At 40.4% G+C, this 27123-nt stretch overlaps 1 protein-coding gene across 19 annotated transcripts in view; it reads left to right on the top strand.

The window, feature by feature from the left end:
* Positions 1-27123, top strand: part of Epb41l5 (erythrocyte membrane protein band 4.1 like 5) — a 99696-nt gene that overhangs the window by 23195 nt on the left and 49378 nt on the right. For all 19 annotated transcript variants that reach the window (XM_039090680.2, XM_039090673.2, XM_039090679.2 and 16 more), the window contains 13 exons: positions 3371-3413; positions 5211-5289; positions 6452-6496; positions 6935-6987; positions 9399-9519; positions 9631-9718; positions 10647-10735; positions 11757-11826; positions 15782-15951; positions 16953-17059; positions 19242-19269; positions 24833-24872; positions 25976-26091. In XM_039090680.2, coding sequence (XP_038946608.1) covers positions 3371-3413; positions 5211-5289; positions 6452-6496; positions 6935-6987; positions 9399-9519; positions 9631-9718; positions 10647-10735; positions 11757-11826; positions 15782-15951; positions 16953-17059; positions 19242-19269; positions 24833-24872; positions 25976-26091 — 1049 coding nt within the window. The remainder of the gene's footprint in view (positions 1-3370; positions 3414-5210; positions 5290-6451; positions 6497-6934; positions 6988-9398; positions 9520-9630; positions 9719-10646; positions 10736-11756; positions 11827-15781; positions 15952-16952; positions 17060-19241; positions 19270-24832; positions 24873-25975; positions 26092-27123) is intronic.

Genomic DNA, 27123 nt, shown 5'->3' with positions numbered 1-27123 from the left:
GAAGAGGTTTCTACGCCTGGGCATGATTTTAGTTAAGTGCTCTGTTTCCTTCTCTTATTTCCTCAGTGTAATGAATTGGCCGAGCGTTGTAGAGTGTTCCTTTAATCCCAGCACTAAGGAGACAGTGACTCTCTGAGATCTAGGCCAACCTGGTCTACATAGCAAGTTCCAGGCCAGCCGTGGCTATAAACTGAGATCATATTGCAAAAGAGAAAGAGGAGTAGGAGGTGAGGTCTTAAGTAGCCTGTTAATTTATCAGTGTAATGTTAACTGTTCTTCAGATATAGACATGCAAGATGGTTCTTCCAGTTTGGAAAAGTTGAGAAGGAATCACATGAAACCATACTCGAGGAAGTGCATATAGTTTATAGTGGATAGATCTTGGAGAGAGAGAGACAGAGAGAGACAGAGAGAGACAGAGAGAGACAGAGACATGTGTGCAGGTGTGTGTGGAGGCCAGAAGAGGGCATTGGCTCCCTGGAGCTGGAGTTAAAGGCGAAGCACCTGACGTTGGTTCTGGGAATTGAACTCGTTCTCTGAAAGAGAAGCAGGTACTCACAACAGCTCAGACAACCACATATATCTGCACCATAGCAACTGAGTGCAGATAACTGCCTCCGCTTTTTAATATTACTGCCCCAAACGTGACTATATTATCTATTATCAGATGTATAATAAAGGTCTATATTATTCTTTGAAACAAATGTGTTTGTTGCAGAGTAAATTGAAAATATAAGAAAGCAGAAAAATATCATTAGTTATCTTCTTTTAAATACTTTTTGCTCGCTGGAGAGATGGCTCAGTGGTTAAGAGCACTGATTGCTCTTCCAGGAGTCCTGAGTTCAATTGCCATCAACCATCATGGTGACTCACACCATCTGTAAAGGGATCTGATGCTCTCTTCTGGTGTGTCTGAAGAGAGCAACAGTCTACTTAGATACATAAATAAATCTCTTTAAAATACACTTTCTGCAGTTTCTTTTATGTGTGTGGGTGTTTTACCTGCATGGATGTCTGTGCGCCGCATGTTCACAATGCCTGTAAAGGCCAGAAGAGGAAGTCACATCCTCTAGAACTGGAATTGCATTAGGCTGTGAGCCACTTTGTGGATGCTTGGGAGTTGAATCCAGGCCTTCGGGGATAGCAGCAGTCAGTGCTCTTAACCACAGAGCCATCTCTCCGGCCCCTCACCAGTGATCTCATTTATTGTTTTATTGCTACCTCAGTGTTAAAGAATATGCATTTTATGTGTATACATTTGTACATTTTGAGGAAGGAATTTGTAATACTTTACAGTATGTCCTTTAGAATGCAGCAGTATGGCCAGGCATGGTGGCACACACCTTTAACCTCAGAAGGAAGAGGCAGAAGTTCAAGGCCAGCCCAGCCTACATAGATCCAGGCTTTCCGCCACCCCTCCCTATATCCTCCGAAAATACCAGTAAGGTGTTTCAGATCTTTTAAGTATTTGCTTTCACTTTTTAATTGCTATATTTATGCTATACCTTTGTCATATTTAAATGTTTTATCCACTCTATTTTTGGATTGTTGTCTTGGATTTTTCTTATGAAATCCCTTGTACATTTATTTCTGAGTTAGACAGTCAATCGATATTTCTCGATCCCTCCTTCCTCCACTCCCTTCTCCCCTCCCTCCCCCCTCCTCTTTTAAGATTTATTTATGTATGTGAGTACACTATAGCTGTCTTCAGACACACCAGAAGAGGGCATCAGATCCCTTTACATATGGTGTGAGCCACCATGTGGTTGCTGGGGCTTGAACTCATGACGTCTGGAAGAGCAGTCAGTGCTCTTAACCGCTGAGCCATCTCTCCAGCCCTAGTCGTGAGTTCTTGAGACATTAGCTGCTGTCTACTAATAAAAGTTCCTACCTGAGGGGTGTGCTCATTTGTACTCAGTGCCATGCACAACAGGATTCCATGAGTGAGTGACAAGCCATGGATAGGGTTTTGGGTTTGTCTTTTGCAGACACTCCCCAACTACAGTAAGAGAAATAAAACGTAAGCAATGTCCAGGTTTGTGGTTCTGAGAGTAAACATTCTGGACACAAAACCTTTTTATTTCATGCTCAGTGTGTAATAGCATTAGACTGTCGCAAGTCTGAGATATTTGAATATGGGTTTCTAAGCCAAAATGAAAGCACTATTTGCTGTCCCAGGTTGAAGTCATTCCCAATAAGTCAAACTTTTCTGTCAGTAAGATTTGTACAGCTGACCATTTTCCATGCTGAAAGATGTTTAGACGGGGGCATCCAACAGTTTATTAAATGAAAAATGTCTAAGTAGCACACATAACTTCGAATCCAGAAGAAACACTAACATGGGACTGGCATGCGACTCAGCTGCAGGTCTCCTGGCGAGGATGTTTGAGGCCCTGGGTTCAGTCCCCCCAGGCCCAGAACCAAGACAAAGAAAGCCTGGCACAGCTGCACTGAAATGCTTACGAGAGCATCTTATTCAAGGGTAGGGGGCACACTGCTGGCACAGTTTTCTTTCCTTATGTTGGGGAAGAAAGGAGAGAAGAAGCCAGGCATTTGTAAGGAGAGCAGACAGAGCCATGGCAACAGTGCTGCCTAATTCATTCTTTGCTTAGCAGGATCCTTGAAACTGTATCCTCGGCTCTGTGGACTAGTTAGCTAGCACAGAGCCTCCCTTCTTTGGTGCTTGGAGTTGAAAGCATGCTGAGGAGCGCTGCCCCTTGGGTCTGGTCCTTCAGCCTGCTGCTGTAGGGTCTGTTAGGAGGGGTGTGTGATGAGAGCTGAGCCGATGGTGCTTTGTCAATGCAAGCATGAGATTGGTTCAGGTGTTTTGTATCATGAGCAGTTCCCCGTGAAGAGGCCATGGAAATTAAAAGGCTGATACTGCTCAAAGCAGAACTCTGCTTGTCAAGTAGCAACATTTTTCTTTGTGAAGCAACTGCTTCGTTTGATAGATGTCATAATTTTGAGAAAAATCTTTTTTTTTTAAAGCCCTTCCAGCTCTTTGAATGAGTGCTAAAATCAGTTTTGCCATATTTAAGAAACATTCTCTGCTCAGTGTTAGGTCTGCTGGAGAATCTTATAAAAGAATGGTATTTAATGTTTCTCTAGATTTTATTTATATACATGTTTGTAGTGCTATCCGAGTGGTATCTACAGCCGTCTTTTCTCTAAGTCTCAAGAGCTGTTCATTTGGGAGCTGGGGAAATTAGGGTATAATCTAAGCCCTAAGAGCCACCTCTTTCAAATTCAGTCCCTTTGTAGAATATCGCTTTGTGGTTGTTAACAAAGTTACAGTAAGCAATAACTCTTATTAAACATTAAAGTCCTGCCAGTTGCATAAGTACTCAACTGTTATTTTTTCTTTTTACAGCATTGGCTGGATGGTACAAAAAGCATCAAAAAACAAGTAAAAAGTAAGTGTTGGGAAATCATGTGAAAATAGTGCAAATAAAAGATATCAGAAATGCTGATTCTTAATGGGACATTTCAAAAATTATGTTCCCTATGAGTTTCTTTACCATCTGCTTTTTGGGGGGTAGGCTAAGGGTTATGTCAGCCAAGAGTCTCAAGATATGTAGCCTAGGCTGGCCTCGTGCTCAGGACCTTCTCCAGCCTCCCAAGCATTGCTAGGATTTTTGGTGGACTCTACTTGTGCCTCACTGGCGTGTCTGTTTCAGCGTAATGTACCTACTCCAGGTTTAACCTTAACCTAGACTCTTCTAGAGTCTTATAATTTGAGTTTATAGAAGAAACATTTGCAGCTTACAAATTAAATTGAACTTTTATGCAATATTTTGCTTCTCTGTAGGTAATTACTTGTGTTGAAGTTTCTTGATTGGTTGGTTGGTTTTTGGGGTTTTTTTGGTTTTGTTTTTTTTACTGTTGGTTTTTCGTGGAACTCCCTCAACTAGGCTGGCCTCAAAATAGAAATCCATTCTGTCTCTGCCTCGACCTCTGAGTACTGGGATTAAAGATGGGTGTCACCACCACCCAGTGTTGAAATTTTTGGGTTTATTTTGGGGGGGCGGTGTTGTTGGTTTTGTTTTGAGAGTTCTACCTGTCTCTAGGAATCATTTTGAAACCTTAAGACTGTAATAATCTTCTCCCCTTGTCTTTTTGGAGATTCATGACACAGACTAGGCATAGTGGACTGGTAAGAACTACATGGTAGATTTATTGTCTCCTCTGACTTTCTGTAGTCAGCAAACAACAGAAGCCTGTCATTTTTTTTAAATGTTTTACTTAAATTTATTTTTATTAGGTATATGAGTGCTCTGCCCGCATGCATATATGTGAACCATGTGTGCCTAGTGCCCTGGTTGGTCAGATTCCTGGGAACTGGCGTTGGATGGTTGTGAACCAAAGAGGTGCAGGCAGTCAAAGCCAGGTTCTTTGTAAGAACAACAATTGTCTTAAGCAATGAGCCATTGCTCCTGCCTTTACCTGTATTTCTTTTTAAATAAGAATAGTGAAACAGTGCTGGAAAGATGGCTCAGCATTTAAGAGCACAGTGTGGTCTTGAAAAAGATCCACATTCAGTTCCCCACACCTGCAGCTCGAGGGGAATCTAACATTTTCTTCTGTACTCTGCATGAGCTATCTTACCTAGCTAGAATCCAACACATGCACATCGCCCCTCCCCCCACACACAATTAAAAATAAATCTTAAGAATAATGAAGTAATTCATATAAAATGAAGTATTATTAAGTGGGCAGAACTAGAGAAAATACCCGTGTCTGCTCCCCGCAGTCTGTCTTGTTCCTGTAGTGTCAGATTTCAGGGCAGTTTAACTGCCTTTATAAAATACATAAACCATCTTTATAAAATATTGGAGCAGACTTGCTGAGAACATAGCCGCTAGTGAATCCACTGAACTGAATTTGAAAGCGTGGGGTGCTTGGCCTTGAGCTACTTCATGTTGGCGATCCTTGGTGCTCACTAGAAGGACAGATCAGCGCTTTTCCGGGCTGTTTGATTGTTCCACTAAGATTATACATTTGCCCCTGAACTGTTAGAATTAATGTTTGACAGATGAATGTGATAATGCTGTGCTGTGCTTGGTATGCTATGTTTTCCTTAGAAGCAATGTTAAGTAATCTGTTCTTTCTTTTTATAGTTTAGTAACTTTGAGCAAATTTTCTCACTGAAGATTACTAGTAAATTAATAAAAAAATTAAAGCTCTTTTCTTTTTTTTTTTTTTAATGGCAGTTGGTTCACCCTATTGTCTTCATCTTCGAGTTAAGTTTTATTCCTCGGAACCAAATAATCTTCGTGAGGAGCTAACCCGGTAAGACCACTGCTCAGAGGTGTGTCAGGAGTGCTGAGACCTTTAGAAGACAGATTTTAGGAGTCTTCAGGCCTATCAATTAAGTGTCAGATGAATTTTTATTCTAGAACACGATGTTTAAGATACTGGATTCTAGCCACATAAGATAGCACGTCTGTAATCCCAACACTCAGGAAACTAACGCAGGAGGATTACTGTGAATTCAAGGCTAATCTAAGTCCCAAAGTGAATTTCAGACTAGTCAAAGCTACAGTGTGAGACCTTGTCTTAAAATATTAAAAATAATTGAAGTGTGTGATTCTTTTATTTGTTGTAAAAGATGAAGAGCTGATATTCATGCATCCGTTGGGAGTGACCAGTGAGCCAGTTGATGGGATTTGAAACAGAATTGATAACGTGTTAATCAGTTATGTTTATTGACTTCACTCTAATGTGTCTTCTGTTAGGATGTATCTCTTTATTTTACACTGGCTCTTAATTGCATATGTGTTGCTTCGTGGTGGAAAAGCTGAGTTGTTAATACCGTTTGAGGGATTGTCCTTTGAGTTGACTGCTGTTATCCTTACGCCCCTGAGAGAAGGTGTGCGTGTTGACACAGTTGGATAACCAGGCCCGTTTACACACCGTGCTCCTGACATTTTCTCTAGAGTTGCTCCGCTCCGTTCTGCTCTTCTCTGTCCTGTTTTTCCAGCTCTTACTTAGATTTCCTGGCTCCCTTCCTCCTTTCTGTGCCCTCTTTTTTCCTGTATTGTTTTTCCCCTTGTACATTTTTTGGCAGTGAAATTCTGTAAGATAGTTCTGTCAGTCAGGCAGTGATGGCACACGCCTTCAATTCCAGCACCCAGAAGGCAGAGGCAGGCAGATCTCTGAGTTGTAGGCCAGCCTGGTCTACAGAGTGAGTTCCAGGACAGCCAGGACTACACAGAGACCCTGACTTGGAAAACCAAACCAGAAAAGAACATTTTCTCAGGGTGTGGATGTGTACACCTTTAATATTAGCAGTTGGGGGAGAGAGGTAGGAAGGTCTCTGATTTCCTAGCCATTTAGGACTGCATAGTAAAATCCTGTTTGAAAATAAAAGTATTCTCAAGTTAAAGTGATAGGATTTTTTTCTCTAGTGAATTGTTCTATTTAATTAATTTGTGCCTTTTATTTTTCTTAGGTATTTATTTGTCCTTCAGCTAAAACAAGATATTCTCAGTGGGAAGTGAGTATTAAATTACTTACTATATAACTACAAAATCCTTGAGTAGTAGAAAAATAATTTAGAAAATAGGTTCAGTTCAGGGCTGGAGAGATGATGACTGAGCAAGCAGAGTCTGACTCTTCATCCCGCACCCATCCCAGGAGCAGTGTCGGTGTCTGTGGCCCCAGTGCTAAGGGCTCACTGGCCAGCACAGTAGCTCAAACAGTGAGCCCCAGGTCCAGTGAGAAGCACTGTCTCAAACACAGTAACGTGGGAAGAAACAAAGGAAGATTCTTCAGACAGGCCTTGGACTTCTACATACACATCCCTGGGGACGTAATGTGCTTGCACACTAGTGAACACAAATAAGTTCAGAGTTGTGTAAAAGCAGATGTTCAAGGTGCTGTTCATTTTAAAATTAAGACTATAAATTGATGGAAATTTGTATTTTGTTCTCAGGTTAGAGTGTCCCTTTGATACAGCAGTTCAATTGGCGGCTTACAATCTGCAAGGTACGCGATTCTTGTGCTTGATTGTTAAGGCTGAGACATAATTCTTTTGTGTGATACATGTCTAAGGAAAAATCAAATGACAGGCTAGGAAAGCTACAGCCCTGTTTCTGTGGAAAACTTCTAGTGTCCAAGTCCTGATTTCTGCTTGGTTTTACAATACTCCTTTAAAACGTTATTGTCTTCATGTCACCTTTTCCTCTCAATATTTTCCCTTTTTTTCCTTTCCTTTTCTTTTTTTTAGTTATTTTACTTTAAGTGTACAGGTATTCTGACTGCAGTTGTGTCTGTACACCCTGTGTGTGCCCGGTGTCCTTGGAGGCATTGATGTCCAGGAACTAGAGTTACAGACGGTTGTAAACTGCCATGTAGGTGCTGAGCATCAGGCCTGGGTTTCCTGGGAGAGGAGCCAGTGCTCCTTATCCTTCTGTGGTACAAAGACACAACTGGCAGCCTCCCTGCTAGTTGAATAGATGTTAATATAGAATGCTAAGTTGATTTCTTTTCCATGGTTCCTGCATGACTTGCTTTCTTTAGTCTTCTTAAAATTGAGTTCATGGAGACTCAGGATGCACTTAGACAAGATCGGGCCAGTACATATATTAAACCCCTGTTGCTCACTTTATTCTTTAGTAAATGAGATTAGTGGAAAACTTACCCAAAGGGTTAAATTGCTTCTTGTTAAACTTAGGGATTTTTCTCTTAAAAGTTGACATTTTAAAGGAAAACTATAATTTGAGTCCTTGTTCATGCATTGAAAGGAAACATTTCTCGTGTGTGTGTGTGTGTGTGTGTGTGTGTGTGTGTGTGTGTGTGTGTGTGTAATGAATGCTGCTGTGACTAGAGTTATGATGCTCAAGACTAGGTTTTTGCCTTCTTAGTGGTTGTACCTTCTCATTCTAAGATCAGTGGTGTTTGTCACTGTGTAGATAATAAAACTACATTTGCATCTTTTACAGTAAACCTAGTGTTTTTATTTGTTTCGAATATATGTTACTAAAGAATATTTTTCTGGTGATAAGAATTTTTACCTACTTGGGTTTTTTTCATTATCGTAATCTGTTTCCAAATTTAAACATGCTTTCTATGTGCGAAATGAAGGGGAGACATTAATTTAAAAATGCTATCTGTGTTCTGTTTGACCCCCATGACAGCCAGAGTATGTGTTTACAAGTAGGGTTTATGTGGGACTGTTAGATCATTTAGTGAGTAAGGGTTCTTAATCTGCTGATAGAAAGATACCAGTACATGGCCCCATATCAGTATCTGCCAAAGTCTCCTAGAATTTTGGAGCCAAGACAGTCAGATCCAAGAACTCGATGGCATCCAAAATGGTGAGACACCTGGACTTAGGCTGTAAGTCAGAAAGTGATAGAAAGGAACCCCTGACATCCTGTTCTGGACTCTGCGTGCACAGGCATAGGTGTGTGTCCTCAAACTCTCAAGCACATACACCTCTCACAGAATTACAGGAAAGTAGTATTTATATCTTACATCTTGGGTGTTTTTTTTAGATTGTAGGTGTCTTATAAGAATTAAGTTGGACTAGAGAGATGGCTCAGTGGTTAAGAGCACTGTCTGCGCTTCCAGAAGTTTGAGTTCTATTCCTAGCAACCACATGGTAGCTCACGACCATCTATCCTGGGACCTGATACCCTCTTCTGGCATGCAGGTGTACATGATATGCATATCTGGCTTACAGACAGCACTTCTAATAAGTAAATAAATCTTTAAAAAATGAATTAAAGTCAAAGATTTTTTTCTCTATGGAAATACAGAAATTTATTTTTTAAATCTAAGCATTAATATATATTAATATTTAATAAACTGGAGAAATGTATATTTAGGAATACGTCACCAACAACAAATGTGATTTATATTGTCTTACTCTTCTGTTGCCATGACGTAGTACCATGACCAAGGCAACTTAGAGAAGAGCATTTAATTTGGCACTCCCAGTTCCAGAGGGTTAGAGTCACTGGCCATGATGGCAGGGAGCATGGCAACAGGCAAGCCAGCATGTCACTGAAGCAGTAGCTGGGCGCACATCTAATTGGGAAGTGTGAGGCAGAGAGAGGGCTGACTGGGAATGGCATGGGAATTTTAGACCTCAACGCCTACCCCATTAACATGCTTCCTCCAACAAAGCTCCCTCCGAATCTTTCCCAAACAGTTCTACCAACCTGGGAGCAAGCGTTCATGGGCCTGTGGGGTTCTTCTCAAACCACTACCTATGTGTACGGACCAGTCCTAGGTCTAAACTAAATTTAGAGGGGAATGGTCTAGGCATTGGGAATGTCCGGTAGCTTAAGAAGGAGTTTTACTATTCTTCTTAATCTTCGTTTACAAAAAAATTTTAAAGCATTTTCTTAGTGTTACTAATATGACATAACTGTGTTAATTTGTATCTGTAGCTGAACTTGGCGACTATGATCTTGCTGAACATAGTCCTGAACTGGTCTCTGAGTTCAGGTTTGTGCCCACCCAGACTGAAGAGATGGAACTGGCTATTTTTGAGAAATGGAAGGAATACAGGTAACTCATCACACTTTTAATATCACCACCATCATTATTTTACTTTTTTCTCTCTTTAAAAAAAATCACTGTGTGCTTATTATTTCATAATTACTATATTTAAAATTTCAGAGGTCAGACACCAGCACAAGCTGAAACCAATTACCTGAATAAAGCCAAGTGGCTGGAAATGTATGGCGTTGATATGCATGTGGTCAAGGTGAGCCTGTGTGTGGTACCTTTGTAAAATGTTATGCTGGAGCTAGAGGGATGGCTCAGCAGGTATAAGCAAGCCTGTGCTGTTCTTGTAGAAGTCCTGAGTTCAGTTCTCAGCACCTGTGGTAGGCTCCACAAATACCTGTAACTCCAGCTCAAGGGGTCAAGGGGGTCTGACACCCCTTTTCTGGACTTTGTAGACACGTGTCCTCAATGTGCATATATATATATTTTTTTTTAAATAACAAAGCATTTTTAAAAAATCGTTCCAGGATTAAAGGCAACTGTGAATGTTACAGTATTTAGAAGGCATAGAGTTTCTATTAAAATACCTGTGAGTATTTTGGATGTGTAGTAAGGTAAAATGGTTGAAATTAGAGATTGAAAGACTAGAGTCACCTGAGATAGGCAGCACACACCTTTAGTCTGGTTATTCAGGAGGCAGAAGCATAGGCAGATGGATTTCTTTGAGTTCAAGGACAGCCTGGTCTACATAAGACAGCCAGTGATGTGTAGAGGGACCCTATCTTAGAAAACAAACAACAGAAAAAGCAAAAGACTAGAATCTAAAGAAAAATTGATCATGAAACAAGAGAAAACTAAAGTTCCAAGAATTATATATAATCCTTGTAGTATAAATGTTGATTTTTTTTTTACACTGAGAAAAAAACATTTTTAGATTACTTTTTATTATTTGATGCAGTTTGATATCACCAGTGCTCGCTATTAAGGAGACTTTTCTAAAAAGTAGTTTAGGGAGCACGGTTGACACTTTATAACCTGAAGAGGATTGTTTGTCAGAAACATCTGGAATATTAATAGTAGCCTGTGTATAATTAATATTTAGTGTGAAAAAAGAGCCACCTGTATAAAGACATGAAACCTGCTTCGTGTATACAAACACAATGTACTTTATTCTCTCCTTAAATTAGGCTAGAGATGGCAATGACTATAGCTTGGGACTGACTCCAACAGGAGTCCTTGTTTTTGAAGGAGAGACCAAAATTGGCCTGTTTTTCTGGTAAGCAGTGTTAAATATCAGAGGCACTCTTGTCTTGTTTGAATGAGTCAATGTATTTATATCAATTAATGAAGAAAAAGTTGTGGAAACAGAATCAGGAGATGTCTGCAAGGGAAGTTACTGTTTCCTATTTTCTCTTACTACTCCTCTGTAACCTCTCTCCCCAGAGGCAGCCTCGCGTCTGTAGCCCATTAGTTTCACAGTGTGTCAGTGCATGTCTTAGTATTCTTATCTTGTGTTGTGTACTTACAACATAGCATGTTCCTTAAACGATGACCCCCCCCCCCACCGCCACCCTTCCCCAGTGTGGCTGTCATCTCAGTGTCTTCCATAGGCTGTCTGACCTCCACAGAAAGGGAGGGAGATGATAGTGCTTCTGTTCCTAATTTCAAGCTTGGCTCTTTCTGTTTTCCAATTTCTGTCTCCATACTTAGAGTTGTACAGATTTCATAACCCTAAAGCATAGAATTGGGAAACTATTTACATTATTACACTTTTGTTAGAACTAATTCAGAGTTTTGGCATATGTTACAGATAAGAGCTAAAGATGGCCTATGCTGCTCATTCTGTAGCATGTCAAGACTGCTGGCTTCAAGCCTTTCCACCTACACTCAAATTCATTTCCAGGTGTTGCTGCTAAAAATATAGCTAAAGATCATAATCAGAGATGCTTTCTTTTATGCCCTTCAAAAATACTTAGTGCCTTTTTGCTATATCTAATTCCTATGCTGTTTTCTTGATACATTTTGCCTAGGGTTACAGAATTTATTATGCCACATTAGGTGTGCAAAATACACTGTATTTCTTATTTCCTTTATAATTTTAAAGTCTAATAGATGGGCAGCATCATTTTGTCAGTTGGTTGCTTTTGAAATATGTATTTGCCTTCTTTTCCTTAGAGACTTTGGCAGGCGGGGCTGGCTGTGCTTCCCTTACCAGTGTTGAGAGTTAAGATGGGGAAACCTACTTAATGCAGAAGAGGATTTCCCTTAATCTCACTGTTGGTCTCATATTATTGCAGGCCCAAAATAACCAGATTGGATTTTAAGAAGAATAAATTAACTCTGGTGGTTGTGGAAGATGATGATCAGGTAGGAATCTGCTGTACTACTTGCTTAACAGTTCTTAGGTGGTAAACAGGTGGTGTCGTACCCCATTTATGCAGAGCCTTAAAACAGAAGCTTAGTGTTACTCATACTTGGAAGTATAATACCTCATTCAGGTCATTTTGTGCCACCAAGCTTAAATGTTTATCATGTGGTGAAAGACCCCCAGATCGGAGAGACCCTCACTCAAGTCTCGGGATAATGCGACCCCCCCAAGAACTCACACAAGACCATCTTTGCTGTAATCACATGAGGTTTATCGATAGAAACCAGCACACTGGGGTCGAGACTTGTATCCCACGAAGGGCAGTGGAGTTCGACCCCGAGAGGCTGGGAGAAGGGGTATTTAAAGGGAGAAACCACAACCCGAGGGGGCAGGGATGGCGTCATTGGAAAGTGTGTAGAATAACAGTGAAAAATCACAAGGAAAGACTCTCTGTTTTTCAAGATTGTTTCCTAGGAGAAGCTGCTTCCTGCTTCTCAAGATTGTTTAACTTCATGGTCCACTAGTTCCTAGGAGAAGCTTCCTGGAACATACAGTTCTGAGGCCTAACCTGTTTCTTCTGCTCTAAACTTTGTGTCTAGGGGGGGCAACTTTAAAACTTTTATCTTTCAGTGGTTTTTCTGTTTTGTTTGTTTTTGTAGTGTACAGCATTTAGATGACTCTATGCTTTAATTCCTAATGAAATTGGTAAAAAGAATAAGCCAGTTGGTTTTTATCCCAATACTCTGTAGGCACAGACAAGTGGATCTCTGAGTTCAAAGCCATCCTCCTCTACATAATGAGTTCCAGACTAGTTAACCTTGGCCAGTAAGACCCTCTCTCAAATAAACAAATAAGAAAGATCCACCTGCTGGTATTCTTCACAACAAACTCTGGTTTCTTATTTTTGTTCATTGTTTTAAATATATAATTTCAGTGTTCTCCCATTTAAAATTATATTCTCTTAGCTTTTATCATATTCAAATATATTTTCGTGTTTCCATTCAGCTTACAATTGACCTTTTGTTTTTTCTTCTGTAAGAAGTGATAAGCAGCAGGCAACAGTTCTAACAATTTTCTGAAGTTTGGAAGATATAAGATTTTAGAATCTTAGTGTTTTAAGTTTCACATCTTTTAATTGTTAAAGATCAGGTAAAAAGACTCTTGTATTTTGATAAGAGCCTTCTTACATTTCCCATAGTTAAGGGTATATGTGGCCTGATAAACATCATAACTGCCCGAAAGAGTCAGACTGTAGCTTAAGGTGGGTCCTTAGACAGCTGTACTTTTTCTTAAACTTCTTTAATACAGACAGGTCACTTCTGTAAGAACAGCCCCGAGTATGGCATTAGTAAGATAGTTGGTAGTTTATCAGAACGGTTTTTCAGGGGAAGCACTGCTCTTCACTCAGTACACTTGATCTTTTCTTGTTACAACTCTAAACCTGTTTATTAAATAAAAACAGAATTCTTGTGGCTGACACAGTGTAATGCTTTTTACTTCACAGAATGAATGAGAAGCATTCATATTCTCGGAGAATTAGAATGCAGTGGGATTATCCATTGGGGAAGTTTTTTTTTTTTTTTTTTTTTTTTTTGGTTCTTTTTTTTTTTTTCAGAGCTGGGGACCGAACCCAGGGCCTTGCTCTTCCTAGGCAAGCGCTCTACCACTGAGCTAAATCCCCAACCCCCTGGGGAAGTTATTTTAATAGTGTGGTTGGTTAGTGGTAACAGGAATACATGATCTCGGCAAGTCTGTAAAGATAGCTAGATAGGAGTGCTCATGGGGCCATTTTCATGAAATAAAATGATTCATAACTGAGAAAAGTACAGAATTGACACAAAAAACTTTATAGTGCTATAGTGAATGTTTGTGGGAGTAGTTTGTATATTTAGGTCTTTTAAAGCAAATTTTGTATTTGAGAATTTCCTACCTGCATATGATGTCTTGTCATCAGATCACCCACACTGCCTCCCCGCTAGTCCTCCCCCCCCTTTTTTTATTTGTTTTTTTGTTTGAAATAAAATAAGGAGTAGGGCAGATTTCAAGCTGTTTTGCCTTTTGTTGGAAGGGTAGTTTTAATTTTGGATGATTTCATTTTTTCTCTCTTGTTTATATTTTCCTAGATGTGTTTCATAAAACCAGGGACAAGTCACAGGAAATACAAAGGTTCCAAGTTCTGTTATGTTTATTTTTATTTATTTGTTTGTTTTTGTTTTTTGTTTGTTTTTTTGTTTTTGTTTTTGCTTCTAACTAATGAGTCACCTCAGAGGCCCCTGAAGAGGTCCTTCCTGAAAATAGTTTATATTACTATCACTTCCCTCTTTGTGTAAGTATAGATGTGCTCTTGGTTTTGATTTTAAAGTTACTACAATGACCACCCCAACTCTTAGAAAAAGAGAGTATTTAACTGGGTCTGGCTTACAGTTTCAGAGGCTTCATCCACTACAGTCAAGGTGGAAGCAGGGTGGCATGGAGGCAGGCATGGTGCTGGGTTCTACATCTTGATCCAAACACAAAAGAATATTGTCACACTGGCCAGACTTGAGTTCATAAGACCACAAAGCCTCCCCACAGTGACACACTTCTTCAGACAAGGCCACACCTATTCCAATAAGGCCACGGCTGGTATTAGTGCCACTCCCTATGGGCCAAGCATTCAAGCATATGAATCTGTGGGGGCCATTCCTATTTAAACCACTGCAGATAGAATATATGAAAAAATAGGATAATTATGTATTACAGATAGAATATATGAAAAAATAAGATAATTATGTATTTGGGGATATGTGGTCATAATTTAATTGATAATCTTGTTCTTTGTCTCATTTGGGAGTTTTTTGTTTGGTTTTTTGACTTTGTTTTTGAGACAGGTTTTCGCTCTATAGTCCTGGATGTGTTGGAACTCAGGCCTCAAACTTGTGGAGACCCCTCTATCCTATCTTCTGGGCATAGAACACCACATCTAGCTTTAGCATGCCTTAAGATTTACTAAAGCACATGCTGGGTTTTTGTTTGTTTGTTTGTTTCTTTGTTTGGTTGTTTGGTTGTTTGTTTGTTTGGTTGGTTGGTTGTTTGTTTGGTTGGTTGGTTGGTTGGTTTGGTTTGGTTTGGTTTGGTTTGGTTTTTAGTATTTGATGACAGGGTTTCTCTGTATAGCTATGGCTGTCCTGGATCTTGCTCTGTAGACAAGGGTTGACCTCTAACTGAGAGCACCACCTGCCTCTGCCTCCTGAGTGCTGGAACTAAAGGCTTCCATGCCGGTGGCTTAGCACATGATCCTGGGCTTTTCATGTGTGTTGTGTATACATGTTCATATGGAATTGTGTATGGTACACATGTACATGTTCATATGGAATTGTGTATGGAGGTACACATGTACGTGTTCATGTGGCCAGATCCCAATGTTGATTACTCACCACCTTACCTGTTTGCATGAGGGTCTCTACTGAGCCTGGCACTTACCTATCTGACAAGACTAGGTGGCTAGTGCCAAACTCACCCATCCCACCAAACCATTTCAGAGAACAAAGTAGAGACTTTATTGTTCTTTAAGGTTTATTTTATTTTCAATTAAGTGTTCAGGGTGTGGGTGGGTGCTTAGTGCAGATGACCTTGGAGAGCGTTAGGTGTAGAGCTGGAGTTACAGGCTGTTAGGAGTTGTCTGATATGAGTGCTGGGAACCAGACGTGTCCTCAAAGAGTGGTGCCTACCCTTAACCACCGAGCCATCCTCCAGCGCCTTCATTGTTTTCTTTTCTGTCCAGCTGGCCTGGCATTTACTGTGTATGCAGGGTTGGCCTTGACCTGGTGGCGTTCCTTCTGTTTGCTGGGATCATAGGCCTGTGGCACATGCTTGGTTAGCTGCCCTTTGGTATTGGTTGGTTGTCTTTCCCTTGCAGCAATGGAAGACATGGCCAGTTGATGTAATAAACACTGCTTTCTTTGTCTTTTTCAGGGCAAAGAACAAGAGCATACCTTCGTCTTTAGATTGGATCATCCTAAAGCCTGCAAACACTTATGGAAGTGTGCTGTGGAACACCATGCCTTCTTCCGACTCCGAGGACCTGTCCAAAAGGGTTCTCATCGATCGGGATTCATTCGACTAGGATCACGATTTAGATACAGGTCCATTTCCCTACATTTTCACATCATTTACTCTTGCATTCAGGCCAGAAAAATACTCATAACTTTTGATTTTACTGAGACAGAAACAAGACAGGAAATAAAATGTTGTCAAATATATCCATTAGCCAAAATTTTTAAAGAAGTAATGTTATTGTTAATAATTTCTTGACTAAATGGGAAATCAGTTATATTACTGATATTTATATTGACACATTTTATACATAATAAGCCACAATTTAAATTTATGTAACAAGGTAGATTGTCCATTTGACAGGTTTTCATCTCATACAGAAAATGTATGGGACATTAGTATTGAATACTACTGTGGCTGAAGACCAGTTGACTTTTCCAACTCCTCTGTTATGAGCTGGAAATGTCCATGCTGTGTTTGAGTAGCGGGTCAGTTGGGTCTTCAGTTAAAGCTGGGTGACAGTGCCAATGATGTAACAAGTCAGCCCTAGAGAGTCTTAAGATGATCTCAGTTCTCCCATGTCAGAAATGTGGGGAATTTTCTTAGCTGGAAACGAAAGAAGTACAGTAGTGGTTTTAAAAGCATATCTAGACTTTTTTTTGTGGAGATAATCACAGAAAAGGTACCTGGAATTGGGACTGAAGATATAGCCCATTGGTAGAGTGCTTGCCTAATGCGTGTAAGGCCTGAAGTTTAATCCACAGGACTGCAAAAGATGAACTATGGAAATGTTGAGGAAAGGAGAGGGTGCTTCCCTGATAGCATGGGCATTTTCTTCCGTTTTAATAGGTGATATATAGGTATTTGTATAGATGATATATATGTTTAGAAGAAATCCTATATTATTGTTACATATTTCACCAAAGCCTAGAGAATAAAAAAGTATTTGGATAAAGAGAAAATTATCCAAAACTATTGATGGTAGTAGTTCCCTTCAGCATGCTTCACGGGATAATATGAGTGTAGACATTTACCTGTGTGTCTGGTTGCCTCATACTGTTTTCCTGTTGACTTGCTTCAATTATTTTAGTGGAAAAACAGAGTATCAGACCACAAAAACTAATAAAGCAAGAAGATCGACCTCATTTGAAAGAAGGCCCAGCAAGCGATATTCCCGACGGACCCTGCAAGTGAAAGGTGAAGTGTGGCCCTGCTCCACAGGCTCGTCCCTCCTTGCCCGTCTTCATGTACTCCACTTCCTGTTTGCTGGGAGGAAGCTGCCCGGGTCTTCTCAAGTCTGTTTTAGATAACTGAAAATATCTTTGTAGGGCTTTCCTAAGCTGCTTATAATGGCCCCTGTATTTGGCTGAGGTTAAACTCAGTAGCAATCTCAGTGCAGATGCTCTGGGCAGTGTTGCACTTAGCGTATCTACACTAGGGTGGTGTTTTCTCTCTCGTGCCTTTCCAATCTCGTGATGAAATGCCAGTTGATCCTCTTGGATATTTTTTAATATTAGCGTGTAATGAATACATTTAAATTTTTTTACTTGTATATGTGTACCTATGCACACATGGAAACATGCATGTGTGGCGTTTGATGTCCCCTATGAAGGCCAGTTGTGAGCTGCCTGGTTTGGGTACTGAGACTTGAGACAAGACCTCAGGAGGAGCAGCAAGTACTCTTAACCACTAAGCCATCCCTCCCGGCCCAAAGAAGTTTTCAATAAGAATTTTTCTCTGTTAGGCTGGTTAGGTGGCTTACGAGGTAAGTGCCCTGAGCTGCCAAGTCTAATGACCTGAGTCATTCTCCAAGACCTACAGAATGAAAGGAATTATTTTTTATGCACACCTACGCACATATGCACACACCATGATATGTGTTTTCACACAAAAGACACAGACAATAAGGCAATATAAGTGAGTAAATGAAAGCTGGGTGTGATGGTGTATGCCTTTAATCCCACACTCCGGAAGGAGAGGCAGACAGATCTGTCAGATACCAGCCTGGTCTACAAAGGTACTTTCGCGGTTTGTTTGTTTATTTGTTTGCTTGTTTTTAACAAAGTTACTTTCAGGACAGCTGGGACTGTTACACAGAGAAACCCTCTCTTGGAAAAACAAATAATATAAAATAAAGATGAGTAAATGATATTGTTCCATATTACAATTTACTAATGAGAAATCTCACTAAATAAAATTTTATCAATGTCTGTCATGCATAGATATTTACAAATTCATAAGTGCTGTCTGGCACTTAAGAGATTTCAACTGTGTAAGAAGTGCATAGTTAACATTATACATAAATTAAAGCGTATGTTTGGTTTCTAAAATACAAATGAATTTAAGCATGTCTACGTCAGGTCGTTAGCACCACTCACGACACATCTGCCGCGAGCTGTCTCTCTAGCAGTGGTTTTTAAATTCATGTTTTTGCCTTATCTATACTCAGTTTTTGTTGTGGTTGTGAATTTAAATATATGATTCTGAGTTAAATAATTCCGTGATGGTTTAAAGCCTTATTATCTCATCCTTCTACTGACAGAACTCAGAATCAGTTGCCATGGTCCAGGAGACTTAGAGAAAGTCAGTTTGTTTAAAAGACAGATGTGGCTGGCAGCCGAGCTCATGAGTGCAGTTTCTCGTCACTGAGCCTGACCTGAGTTTGACCTGCAGGGCCCAGGCCATTTCAGCAAAAGAAAATGGACTCCCACGAGTTGTTTTTTGATCTTACACATGCTCTGTGACACTGACGTGCAAACACAGAAAGACATTTTTAATGGAATTTTAAGACGAATAGATGTTGGGCTGCAGAGATGATTCAGCAGTTAGAAGCAGATGCGCTCCTCCAGAGGGTCTTAGCCTGTGTCCGATGAGTCACTGTCGCCTGGAGCTCCAGCTCAGGGGAATCTTACCCCTTTGCTCTCAGGCACCTGCCCATACACACGCACTCACATACACAAGCTTCTAAATAAAATAAATGTGAACGTAGAGTAGGGTGCTGGAAAGATGGATGACTTAGTAGTTAAGAGAGCATACGGCTTTTGCAGAAGACCTGAATTCGGTTCCAGCACCCATATCAAGTGGCTCACAGGCGCTTATAACTCCAGCTCCAAGGGATCTGATGCTGCCTTTGGAACTCCAGGTACACTGCGCTCGTGTGCACCTACCCACACACACACACACTCAGGCCCACGGCAGTAAATAAGAGAACAGACACTGGCGGTGGTTGCTGCTGTTGGCCTTACTGGCCAGGCCTGCGCACAGCCTGTGGTCGAGAAGTAAGTTTTTACAGAGCACTTAGTCAAGGTCTTACTTTAAATAGCACAGCAATTTGTCATTCAGACTGGACTAATAAGATGTTACCTTTTCTCTTTGCCAGCAAGCACAGCAAAGCCTGACGATCTTGGGTAAGTAATGCCTTGCAGTGTCGGAACTAAGAAGATATATATAGATAGATAGATATGGTTGCAGTTAAGCGAATATTTCTTGAAAACCTCAAGAAATGTCAAATTTTCACAGGCATTAGGATTATAGGGAACAAATAAACACCAGATAGAATTAACGTTCAGGAGAATTAAGCTATTTACAGAAGTAGAATAGGGTAGCTATGTTATTCATAATGAGAATGTCAAAGAAGAAAGGTGGGTTTCTAGGTAAAAGCGATTTACTCTAGGCAGAATCCAGTCGTTGTATATAGTTTCTACCCCTGTATTACTAGATTTAGCTGCTGGTATTAGTGTCTGTGTGTCTGTGTTCATTAGAGGTCTTGTTCTATGCTTTTCTTAGACTATTTTTTTTTTTTGCCAGTTTTGGTATGAGGGCAATTCATACGAAGGCAAATGAGTCCTAATTTTTGCAAAGAATTTGTAAGGACTTGATCTGAATTCTTTCTTAGCACTGTAATGGTATTTATTAATCTTTTGTTAGCTTTTAAAATTCTTAATCTGGTCACCTTCTGTAGACATTGAGATTTTTTTTTTCTTTTTTTTTTTTTCTTTTTTTTTTTTTACCCCATCAGTCAGGTTGGGAATGTGGAAAATTAGTCCCTTTTTTCTGTCTTAATACCTTGGAATGTAGTTCATATTTTATCATGTTGTTTCTCTAAGATCTTTTGCTTTGCCTGATTCCTTTCTAATTTAAACTGATTTCTTCCCTTTTTTTCTTAGTTCAGTTGAAGATTGTCAGTTTGTTAGCCTTCAATTGATTTTTGCTCTAATATTTCTACTTGTTACTTAAGATTAGTTTGCTCTAGCTGCTTCCTCCTCTTCCTGGGTTCTCGTCTGTTACCCAGGGCCTAATGCGGCCAGCTGGGAGAGTGCTCTACAGCAGCCACCTCAGACCGCGGCTGTGTTGTTACTTTCTGTTGGTTTGTGAGACAGATTCTCACTTAGCAGCCTTGGCTGGCCTAGAGTTTAGTTGTTTTGAAGCCAGGTCTTAAGTGTGATCTTAAATGTGTGGTCTTTCTGCCTTCGCTCAGGGCTCAGCATTGGAAGGATGCACTGCACCAGCTGACTTGTCCTTTCGATGTCTTCTTAAAGTGGGTTTAGGACTTGCTGTGTACCCTACACTAAATTACTCTGTCCTGCTGATTCAGCCTTTCTACTGGTGGGCTTACAGGCTTATATGCCCAGTATAAAGTCTTTTATTTTATTTTATTTATTTATTTATTTTTGAGCTGGGGACCGAACCCAGGGCTTTGCGCTTCCTAGGTAAGCGCTCTACCACTGAGCTAAATCCCCAGCCCAAGTCTTTAATTTTTTAAGTAACAATTCCAGCTGTAAAGTTCCCCTTGAGCACTATTTAATTGCATTTTGTAAATCTTAGTGTGCTTTGTTTGCATTTTGGGGGTTTGTCCCACTTGATTTTCAGAAACAATTATGTATTATTGGTGTCTCCCACATGCTTATTAAACAATCAGATTCAAAGCTGGGTGTGCTGGCACACAAGCCTTTAATCCCTGCACTTAGGATCCAGAGGCAGGTGGATCTGGATCTCCATGAGTCTGGGGCCAGCCTGTTCATATAGCAAGACCTGGTCTCAAAAAGGACAGCAGCAGCAGCAGTAGTAGTAACAATAATAATAAGAAGAAAACAATAGTAATAATAATAACAACAACAACAACAACAAGAAAGTGGTAATGGTGGTGGTGGTGGTGGTGGTGGTGGTGGTGGTGGTGGTGGTGGTGATGATGATGATGATGATACAAATCAGATTCAGGCCAATACCTATAAACATACCTTTGTGTGGGTTGTAACTGGATGAGCCTGTCTGTCTGTCTATCTGACTTAGGACTTCTCCAAAAGAGGTTTGTTATTTTAAGGTACTGAGTAGTCAACTTTACCTTTAAAAGAAATTTTTATTACATTTGCTTGTTTATTGTGTTTAAGTTTATTATACTTCCAGCTTCTGAATTGTCTTCCTCAGTTTTATTCACTTGAAGCTGTTCAAGCTGGGTTGTGATCAGTGATCCATTACAGAAAGACTCTGCTGCTGTGAACAAGGACTCTTAAGCCTTTCTGGGCACTCTACCTCCCTTCCCCCCTTCTCCTCCCAGCTAAGCTATTTCAAAGCTGTGCTTGTAAGGAAATTGGGAAGTAATGTAATCTTTGTGGTTTTTAATGTCGTTGCTTATTAGTAGGTCATGTCTTGCTTTGACCTTACAGATGGGCCAGGAAAGAAGTAGGAATAGGAAGAAAGCATTTAAGCAGTGATGTGATACTGAATTGTTAAGTTTTATTTGCAAAGTAAAAAGCCCCTCCTGTAAGATGTACTGAAGTACAAATTTTTAATCAGAGCATAATGAAAATAAGCATGGTCCCTTTCTTGATTAGTTTCACATTAGTGGATAAATGCCATTGTCTCTTCATTGGTGGTGCTTTTGACTCTAGAAGACCACAGAAACAGGCCACTTAAGAAATGGTAGTCCTGGGGTTGGGGATTAGCTCAGTGGTAGAGTGCTTGCCTAGCAAGCGCAAGGCCCTGGGTTCGGTCCCCAGCTCAGAAAAAAAGAAAAAAGAAATGGTAGCCCTTTGGAGGGAGGAAAGGGAAGGGAGACATGATATAATTGTGTTTTAATCTCAAAAATTACACAAAACAAAGTTCAGTGGCTCACAGCCCCAGGTGATCTGAGTTGGCTTCCAAGGACACAGTTACATGCATGTACTCACACACAGACACATCCACAGACACATAAATAAACCTGGATATGGGCTTTCAGAAGTTAAAGGATGAGAGAGCGCCATCCCTCCTGAAGTAACCTCATACAGTACTCTGGAAAACCCGAGTTCATATTGGCATCCATGCCCTCTGTTCTTGCCCTTGCCTCTGTTTGCATGAATGGTTTTGCTCCAGTGGACCATGGAGAACAGAGCCTTTTTTATAGGGTACAACTATTTGACCTAGAAGTTTCTTGACTTTGTACTCTGCTCTCTCATAGAGTATACCGGTTTGAGTAGCAGGTTTATAAGTCTCTTTTTTCTTGTTATATTTTTCCTTCTTGTGAACTTGAACTAAAAGTACATTAAGAAAAGGCAGTGTTTTAAAGGATAGTTGATGCTTTGGGTTACAAATACAGTTTTCTCCTGAGTGGTGAGACTGTAGGCATATGCCTGCATATGTACCTGGGTTAGAGCATCTCTGAGACAGGGAAGGGGAAGGAGATTAAGTAAGTGCTGTACATGAGCAAAAAAGGGTCAGATATTACATGTGGTATTTTATACAGAGGCTCTTCTCTAAGTTGCTCTAAATATACATTTTTGATCAGAAATCAAGTTACTAGTAAGTATTTTAGATTAACATCAGTTGTCTCTTCATCACTGCTGCTTAGTTTCTACCAGTGAGCTACATCTCAAGCCCTGTCTTTTAGTTATTAAGTTCATATTATTCAAAACAGGAAGTTGTGATTTAGTTTAATATGACTTTATTTGTTTTTCTCATTTGAAATCTGTATTTATTTATTTATTTATTTATTTATTTATTTTGGTTATTAATGAAGTTATTCCTAGCTAAAAGAAATGTTCCAAAGCAACAAGTGGACCATAGACTCACTGAGGCTAACTTCTGCTCCAAGCAGGCTTGGTGAGATTTTACACATAGACTAGGAAGTCACTTTCACTGGTATAATAGAGTCTGGGAACAGCAACCACAGCTCTTTAGAAAAAAGGGCAGAGGGAGCTAGGACTTAATGGTGGGTCTCCTAGACGTGGTGCAGCACCCTTAATAGTCAGTCATAATGTAATAATTGAGATTCAGTGCTTTAGCATGCTGGCTGGTCTTGTGGAGGCCCCAAGCTTCATTCCCCACTCCCACATTGGGTCATTCACAACTGCCTACAACTCCAGTTCCAAGGGATTCACGCTGCCTTCTGGCCTTTTCAGGCACCCTCATACATGTGTGCACATATGCATACACACACAACACGCAAATACATAAAAATAGAATGAATCCTTTTTAAGGGTGAGGTATGATAAGACGAGTCCACGGATAAAAGCACCTCCCCAAGCCTGGTGTTCTCACTTCAGGCCTAAGGACCCATGAGGTAGAAGGACCCTCTCGCCAGCTGTCCTGACCTACACACACACACACACACACACACACACACACACACACACACACACACACACACACACAAAGTAAATGTTCAAAAATAAACAACAAAAACTTTTAGAATTCATATTGTTTTGAGTGAAAAATATTTTACAAAGGTATAATGTTTATGATGAAGCCTAAGTCCCATTACCATATTACTCATACTAATTAGACTAATTATGCACAAGTTATATAAAATGAGTGCTTTGAATATAATTTATTAATGAAAATAAAATTACTAATTTAAAAAAATTAACCTATAATAAAAATGAGTTATGGGGAAGGAAGAATAACCAATTAGGTCAGTGGTTCTCAATCTGTACATGGTGACCCCTCTGGGTTACATACCAGATATTTACATTACAATTCGTAACAGTAGTAAAACAACAGCTATGATGTATCAACAAATAATTTATGGTTAGGGGTCAGCACCACATGAGGAACTGAGTTAAAAGGTCACAGCATTAGGAAGGTTGAGAACTACTGAGTGAGGTTATATCGATTTTTAAAATCTCTTCAGAGATCTGGAAGAGAGGAACTTGAAGGTTCCAGATATAAACGATCCTGGGATGGGAGCGCTTGGTGTCCTGTTTGGCTCCTGGCACCTGATGGTAGCATGTGTTGGAAGATCCCTAGTAGTGTAAAGCAGTTGTAGCTATGTCTATGAAAAGTGCAAATACCCATAGAAGTAAGTGTCTGATAGTGAGTGTGACAGGTGCAGCTTGAGAAACCACCAAAACAGCTTCACTGGAACAAGGCATTAGCACCGTTGGGGCTGCTTTGAACAGTACATATGCAATCTTAGACAGCAAAACCGCTGGCCGTGGTGCCACATGCCCTGAAGCTCAGCATCCAGGGGCAATGGCTGGTGGGTCTGAGGTTAAGGCCAGGCTAGTCTGCATAGCCAGTGCCAGGTCAGGTCAGCCAGGACTGTGTAATGAGACCCTGCCTCAGAGAGAGAGAGAGAGAAAGAGAGAGACAGAGAGAGAGGGAGGGAGGGAGGGAGGGAGGGAGGGAGGAAGAGTGAGAGAGAGAGAATTTTATATGTAGGGTTTCTTTAACCTAGAATGCTTTATGTCATTAGTAATAAAAGAAAAATTGTAATTATACATCATTAAAGATAAAAGTTAATGAAAAATAACAGGTAAACCTTATGTGCATGTATACATATGTCATTGTTACCAAAAGATTATACAGTTATGCTCTTGGATCTTATTTTCTCAGTGATTCAGTTGCAAAGCATGAATTGATTCGTTAGATCTAAGATAGGTGAGCTCATAAACACAGGATGTTACTGATAACTGGTTTCACGAAAAAAATTTAAAATGCTATAAAGTAGCACTTTAATATAAGTTTTTGATTATGTTATTTTCTTCTTTACAGTGTTCATAATGCTTCGGCCCAGAACAATGACTCCCAACAGGTGAGACAGTAGTAAGTTTCTAAAGTACTAGAGCACATAGCTAATTACAGTGACTGTCATGGTATTAGTTGGATTTCTGTAATGTGTGACCTTTTACAAGTTTTGTACATTTTCTTACCCCCATCACTTCTCCTGTTTTACTAAGATATGTAAGTAGAACCGATGATTCATAAAACATTTTCTGTTCCTATAAATCAGGCACATCCATAAGTTGTGAATGTTCGTTTATTATTTAAGTCTACTATGTAAATTCAAATTCAAACATTTAACTGCTACTGAGTGTCTGCCTCGGTGCCTGTGGTGCCCGGATTGCTGGGAGGCAAAACACAGTCTGTAACGGGTGTCCTCAGTCCCTGTTTTTCCAGGTGGGAAACAGCAAAGTCTCGGATGATTGCTGTGGTCCCCAGTCTCCTGCATATCTAGGTGCCACTGGCTTAGTCCTGGGATTTGGAAAAGGGGTTCCTAGTCAGAGCTTTCCCTCAGGGTGTCCACGCACCAGGCTGGAAGGGGAAGACACAGCCCAGACAGGGTCTGAGCCCAATTTGGTTCCGAGTGAGTAAGAGTGAGTGCTGAGAGTGTGGAGAGGCTAGAAGAGAGAAGGCCTCTTCCGGGAGATTTGCCTGCTCTTTATGAGGAAGACGTACCCCTCGGGGATCCTGAGGAGAGGGTCCTTGCTTATTCAGACCGCTTTATTTGTTAGCAAATGTGAATGAAACACCTTACTCAGGGTGAAACAGGGCTCAAATACCTTCTGTGAGAAGGGATGCCCAGGAAGGGAAGCTCATTGGCTGGGGCCTACCTAGATAGCACATTAGCACGGAGAACTCCAGGTTTTATGCTGCTAGAGGCAAGCACAGGGGCTTAGAAGCCCCCAAACAAGGTCAGTGTAGGAGAAAACTTGCTAACAAGGGGGTCTCCCATTTTGTGCTGAGCTCAGAGGCTGTCCAGTCATGGTGGATGGACTTTAATATTAATTTGCAGAGTGTTCCCACATTTGAGCACACCTTTTTACTATACAGAGAGCACTCCATTTTAATATTGTGTTTCTCAATGTTAGTGTTTCTGCCTGTTAGTATTTGACTATCCTTATGCTTTGTCCAAAGGCTTGGGGTATGAAGTCTCCTGTGCCTGTCACTTCTTTCTCATCCTCTGGTCCAGTGCTGGTGGAGACCGAGAATCTTCCACAGAACTCTGCAGCGGACCAACATGACAGGAAACGGTTTGTCAGCTTCCTAAACCAAAATACTGCTTGCATAATTTTATTCTAAAATTTAAGCTATAGCCTTAAAGCACTTTAAGTATAATTGGAAACAAAGTATTCATATTTGTGAGCTGAAAGGGAGCATGCTGAGCAGCCAGAGGGATGGTGAGCATACGGTTTGTGGATGAAGGAGGGACACATTGTCAAAAGGCAGAACGCAAGCCAGCTGACTTTGCTTTCCTTAGTCAGGTCTGGGAGTGACTGCTTAAAGTCCTTTCAAACTTCCAAAGTAAAGATATTTATATAAATGGTAAACACACAAATGTGGATACTTTGTGGCTTGTTGGATTTAATCGTTTTAATCGGTTGGGTTCATGCTTTCCTGGGAGCAGTGTGGCTTGGTAAGGGGCACCTTAGAAATTATTTGGACTGAGCAGTCCTATTGGATATATCATCTGTTCAAGCTCTCGTGTCTGTTTATTCAATGCACTTGGATGATTCATGAGATTCTTTTCTTTTTCTCTTGCTCTTAATTTGTTAATATCTGAAATCTAATGAGATTCTGTAGTGATGTCAAGGTTCGGGTTGGATTTTCGCGCAGCCGTTCTTCCTGCATGGTGGTGGGAGCGGTGGTGGTGACTGTCTGCTCTGTGCTGTGCACTCCTTCAGTGGTATTGTCGGCTTACCTACCGGGAACTTTGCTTGTGGTGCTTGGGTATATTTTATTTCAGTTTAGGTAAATTACAGTTACCATCAAAGAGGATTCCTTTCTTCTTTGGTTCTTTTTAATATTTTTTCCCTTTTGTGTTTTTTTTTTTTTTTTTTAAATCTGGTAGAGGGTACATAGGTGTGTATTCATATACACATACCAAAGGTTAGGTCTAAAAATGTCGTTTTAGTCTTTATTTAAGACATTAAACGTTTCAGTTTCTTGCTGAAGCTAACAGCCCTGGCAAGCAGTTATGCTCCGTAATGTGCCACTGAAGCTCATTGTCACGGAAAATAGCGGCGAGTCTTCAGCTGTAAAAGGACTGTCTTAGTGTATGCATG

Source organism: Rattus norvegicus, chromosome 13 (assembly GCF_036323735.1).
Source record: "Rattus norvegicus strain BN/NHsdMcwi chromosome 13, GRCr8, whole genome shotgun sequence".
Taxonomy (NCBI): domain Eukaryota; kingdom Metazoa; phylum Chordata; class Mammalia; order Rodentia; family Muridae; genus Rattus; species Rattus norvegicus.
This window is presented reverse-complemented; position numbering and strand designations above follow the sequence as displayed.